Source organism: Protobothrops mucrosquamatus, unplaced genomic scaffold (assembly GCF_001527695.2).
Source record: "Protobothrops mucrosquamatus isolate PMUCROS unplaced genomic scaffold, P.Mucros_1.0 scaffold2338, whole genome shotgun sequence".
NCBI lineage: Eukaryota > Metazoa > Chordata > Lepidosauria > Squamata > Viperidae > Protobothrops > Protobothrops mucrosquamatus.
In genome coordinates this window covers 120,046-125,384 of record NW_015388420.1, presented here as the reverse complement: position 1 = coordinate 125,384, position 5,339 = coordinate 120,046, and the positions used below count along the sequence as shown (strand labels likewise).

Below are 5,339 nucleotides of genomic sequence, written 5' to 3'. Positions count from 1 at the left end.
CTTTTCTTCCTTCCCATCTTCTTCCTTCACCTTCCCATCTCCTTCCTTCCTTCCCTCCCTCCCTCCCCCCTCCCTCCCTCCAATTAAACTCTGAAGCACGTAATTGGAAATAAATTTAATGGAGACCGCATGCGTTCTTCTCCCCTTGCTCTGAGCATCCTACAAACTCTGAGCTGCTGGTGTCGGCAGCTGGGAAGCCCCCAAGGGTAGCGACCCACCCGGGGGAAGGAGTGGGGGGGCTGCACATTTGAAGTGCACTTTAGATTAAGTGCTCTCAAGCTTCAACACCCACAATGGAATTCTCCGATTACCAAGCCAAGATTTTAAAAAACGGGGAAACAGCCCGGTGCGCAAAGTTCACCGAACCCGTTTTTATTACAAGCGGAATAAAATCCGAGAGTTTTTTTCCGGCCGCCCCAGAGATCCGGCCAGGCGCTATTTCCGTGATAAAAAAGCTGTCAGGGTTTGTGATCTTTCCTCCGTGGGACCCATCGACGCCCCCCCTTAATTGCTCGACGGACGAAAATCAGCCCATCCGTACAAACCACCATCGAGGTAACCCACTTAGTCCCAAACCAGGAAGGAGCGCTTTCTGGATACCTACCCACGCTGGGCGACCAGGCGCCGTAGGCTGGCGTGGCACCTTGGTTCCACGGGGTGGTGGCAGGGGACACCCCGCCCATGGGGCTGGGCGCAGAGCCGAAGAACATGCCGGTAGCTGTAAGGGAAGAGGAGAGTGAGCAGGACCGGCACCCCTGAGGAAGAGGCTGGAGCAGCGGAGGTGCTGGGTGCAAAAGGCGCACCTGGCTGGCCCCAGATGTTTTCCTCTCCCAGATGTGGAAGGTGACCCCGACGGTTAATTATAACCCCTATGGGGCTGGAGGATGACCCTGGCCTTCCCCAACCCAAGGCCCTCCACGCGGGTCAAATTTGATGCCGATAAAACAGATTGTAGGTAGTCCTCGGCTTACAGCCGTTCGTTTAGTGACCGTTCAAAGTAACATGGCCCTGAAAAAAAGCGACCAAGGACCGTTTTTCGCACTTAAACCTCTGTTGCAGCATCCCCGGGGTCAAGGGATCAAAATTCAGATGCTTGACTCGCATTTAGGACGGCTGCAACGCCCCTGGGGGTCACGTGATCCCCTTTTGCAACTTTCCGACAAGCAAAGCCAATGGGGGAAGCAGCGATTCGCTTAACGGCCACGTGACTAACTCAACGAATACAGCGATTCGCTTAACAACGGTGGCGAGAAAGGTCGCAAAATTGGGTCCCCTTCCTCGGATACCCCCCCCACAAGAGAGGCGACCAGGACTTACGCCCCCCGACGCCCAGCCCGGTGATGTTGGTGGGGATCTCCATGCCGAATTTGCATTTTTCCGCGTCCAAAAGCAGGTCGAAGCAACCGGTGCCGGCCGGCGCCAGCTGGCCCAGCATGATGTTTTCCGAGACCCCCTTCATGGGGTCGCTCTCGCCATGGGCGGCCGCCTCCATCAGGACATCGACCTGGAGAAGGTAGTACGAGCCCCATGGATGGTATACGGGCCACAGGACCACCATGGAGCAAAGGTCTTGGTCCCAACCCCCAAACATTTGGGGGGGCAGCTGTGCCAGTTGGGAGGAGGGGTCAAGCGAGGAACTAGCCTGGACTCACTACGTAAAAACTAGAGGGCCTGCCCCACAGAAGACTCTCCTTTCCTGTCCCCTTCTCTCCCTCAGGCCTGCCCTGCCCCCACAGAAGCCTTCCTATTCTCCTCTTTTCTCCCACAGGCCTGCCCCACAGAAGCCTCTCCTATTCTCTTCTTTTCTTCCTCAGGCCTGCCCTGCCCCACACAGGCCTCTGCTATTCTCCTCCCCTTCTCTCCCTCAGGCCTGCCCTGCCCCACAGAAACCTTCCTATTCTCCTCCCCTTTTCTCCTTCAGGCCTGCCCTGCCCCAGAGAAGCCTTCCTACTCTCCCCTTCTCTCCCTCAGGCCTGCCCACGGAAGCCTTCCTATTCTCCTCCCCTTTTCAGGCCTGCCCTGCCCCACAGAAGCCTTCCTATTTTCCTCCCCTTTTCTCCCACATGCCTGCCCTGCCCCACAGAAGCCTCCCCTCTCCTGTCCCCTTCTCTCCCTCAGGCCTGCCCCATAGAAGCCTTCCTATTGTCCTCCCCTTTTCAGGCCTGCCCTGCCCCACAGAAGCCTCTGCTATTCTCCTCGCCTTCTTTCCCTTAGGCCTGCCCTGCCCCACAGAAGCCTTCCTATTCTCCTCCCCCTTTTCTTCCTCAGGCCTGCCCCACAGAAGCCTTCCTATCCCCTTCTCTCCCTCAGGCCTGCCCCAGAAGCCTTCCTATTCTCCTCCCCTTTTCAGGCCTGCCCTGCCCCACAGAAGCCTTTCTATTCTTCCCTTTTCTGCCTCAGGCTTGCCCCACAGAAGCCTTCCTATCCCCTTCTCTCCCACAGGCCTGCCCTGCCCCACAGAAGCCTTCCTATTCTCCTCCCCTTTTCAGGCCTGCCCTGCCCCACAGAAGCCTTCCTATTCTCCTGCCCTTTTCTCCTACGGCCTGCCCCACAGAAGCCTTCTATTCTCCTCCCCTTCTATCACACAGGCTGGCCCCACAGAAGCCTCTCCTAGTCTCCTCCCCTTTTCTCCCACAGGCCTGGCCTGCCCCACAGAAGCCTCTCCTATTCTCCCCTTTTCTCTCTCAGGCCTGCCCCACAGAAGCCTTCTATTCTCCTCCCCTTCTCTCCCTCAGGACTGCCCCACAGAAGCCTCTCCTAGTCTCCTCCCCTTCTCTCCCTCAGGCCTGTCCTGCCCCACAGAAGCCTTCCTATTCTCCTCTTTTCTGCCTCAGGCCTGCCCCACAGAAGCCTTCTTATCCCCTTCTCTTCTACAGGCCTGCCCTGCCCCACAGAAGCCTTCCTATTCTCCCCTTTTCTGCCTCAGGCCTGCCCCACAGAAGCCTCTGCTATTCTCCTCGCCTTCTCTCCCACAGGCTGCCCCACAGAAGCCTCTATTCTCTTCCCCTTTTCTCCCTCAGGCCTGTCCCACAAAAATCTCTCTCTCTATTGCCTTCTGTCCCTCTCACTCCACTCCCTTTCCCGCCAAAACCGCTTTTTTATATCCTCTCCTCTGCTCCCCCATCAGCTAAACCACTGCCCGGCTGGGTGTGCTGATTCTGGGGTCTCCGCCAAGCCCCGGCCGCCCCAGCTGACTCTGCCCCAGGCCTCTCTGGGGCTGTCGCTGCTTCAACTACCCCCCCCTACATACTCAACACTTTCTCCTACTAGTCTGCTTGTGGGCCCTGAGTCTGACATGTCTGCCTTAGAGCCTTATCTGGTCTTTCCAGGCAGAAGCAGCAACGCTGGGAAGATTCTTGTATCAGAGGCTTAAAACAATAAAGTAGATTGTTTGAGCTCTACACAGGAGGGCCTGGTCGTCCGCGCCCGACACAAACTCACCGTCTCTTCGAAGGAGCACTTCATGAGCGGCCCCGTGTCCTGGCGGTTGACGCCGTGCCGCGTGATGGCCATCAAGTGCCCGCGACAGGTCATGGTGTCGCAGAGCAGGGCCAAGTGGCGATAGTTGACGTAGGAGCCGTCAAAGGAGATGACGTGGTACAGCTCCCGTTCCAGGGCCTTCCTCACCGCCTCGATTCCCAGCACCTAAGTAACGAAGGAAGACGGATTCTCCAGGTTGCTGCCTGGCCCGCTCCGAGACCTTCTTTATCCCAACCCCAAAGGAAACGCCACGCTGCTTCGGGTCTCACCGTGAAAATCTCCACGATATCGTTGGAGGTGGTGCGCACGGGGTCCACGTCTTTCTCGCTCAGCACACGCATGAGGCTCACGCCGTCGGTTTCCAGGATCCATTCCTGGAGGGCTTTGAACTCGCCATCTTCAGTGATTATGATTTTCTTCTTGTTGTCGGTCTGGGGCAGGTGCATGTACACCTGAGAAAGGAGGAGGAGGAGGAGCAGGCTGGTGAATCAACAAGGCCAGTAACCCTGGTGGGATGGGGGAAAGATAAGGACTTTCTTAGGAAGGGGAGGGAGCTGTTAGGACAGGCCTCCTGCCCTCACCTTGCTGATCTGCTCAATGCCTTGCAGGGTCATGTCCGTCAGCATGTTGGATTCGATGCAGCGCAGGAAAACGTCGTCGTCCATCTTATCCACCACCTCTTCCTCCTAAGCCACCAGAGAGGAAAGATCTCTCATGTACCACATCCAGTACAAGGCAGGGGTCTCCAACCTTGACGACTTTGCGACTTGTGGACCTCAACTCCCAGAATTCTGGGAGTTGAAGTCCACATGTCTTAAAGTTGCCAAGGTTGGAGACTCCTGGTGTAAGCGCGGTGACAACCACTATGTAGGATAAACAGGCAGAAGACTAGCAGACCGCATCCATGAACACCAATTAGCACATGGACAGACTTGACCATAGTTTCAGTTGGGTAATTGACAGTATCCTAGACCGAGCCAAGTCCAAACATGCTAGGGAATTCCTGGAACTCAAGACAAATTAGCCATCAACAGGCACATAAGAGATAAACCACGTTTACACACCATTCAAGAGACAATAAAAACAACAGCATGCAGTGCAAGGATTGCAACTGCCACTGTGTAGAACAAACAGGCAGAAGACTAGCAGAGCACATCCATAAACAGTTGGAAGTCACAATGAAGACTCTCACAACGCATGGGCAGACTCTGTTGTAGTTTCTACTGTGAGCATCGTAGACCAAACGGAATCCAAAAACTCTAGGGAATTCCTGGAAGCCTCGCACTCAATCAGCCATCAACAGACAGCTAGAGATTAACCACGTTTACACACCATTCAAAAGAGACTTTAATAGTCTACAGCATGCAATGTAACGACTGTAACGGCCACTCTGTAGGACAAACAGGCAGAAGACTAGCAAAGCACATCCATGAACACAGTTGGAAGACACAATGAAGACACTCTCACAACGCATGGGTAGACTCCACTATAGTTTCAACTATGAGTATCCTAGACCTAGCTAAGGACCAAAATTCCTGGAAACCTGGTATCAAACTACATAGGATTGCTAGCACAGCCATGAACTCGACCCTCATTGGTTGGTTGGTAAAACCAAGGCTGTCTTTGGCTCAAGAACACCCACCCCAACCTGGCCCAGAGGTCATTTATTTATTTATTTATTTATAATTTAATTTATACCCCGCCCTTCTCCTCATGGGACTCAGGGCGGCTAACAGCCTCATAAAAACTACAATACAAATACAATAATTAAAAGCCGAATTAAAAAGAAATATTTAAACAGGCCGATCAATTAAAATTATCCTTAAAAATCCCCTGAAACTTTAAAATCATTAAAAATT

The 5,339-nt window shown here is 54.1% G+C and overlaps 1 protein-coding gene across 1 annotated transcript in view; it reads right to left on the bottom strand.

Moving 5' to 3' along the window:
- Positions 1-604: 604 nt before the first annotated feature.
- POLR2A (RNA polymerase II subunit A) overlaps positions 605-5,339 on the bottom strand; it is a gene marked incomplete at its 3' end in the record, with an annotated part of 42,969 nt that continues 38,234 nt past the window's right edge. Inside the window, exons 23-27 of the mRNA XM_015824751.1 lie at positions 4,062-4,166; positions 3,750-3,932; positions 3,442-3,645; positions 1,318-1,504; positions 605-718 (exon numbers count right to left, since the gene is read on the bottom strand). Of these exons, the coding sequence (XP_015680237.1) occupies positions 605-718; positions 1,318-1,504; positions 3,442-3,645; positions 3,750-3,932; positions 4,062-4,166 (793 nt within the window). The remainder of the gene's footprint in view (positions 719-1,317; positions 1,505-3,441; positions 3,646-3,749; positions 3,933-4,061; positions 4,167-5,339) is intronic.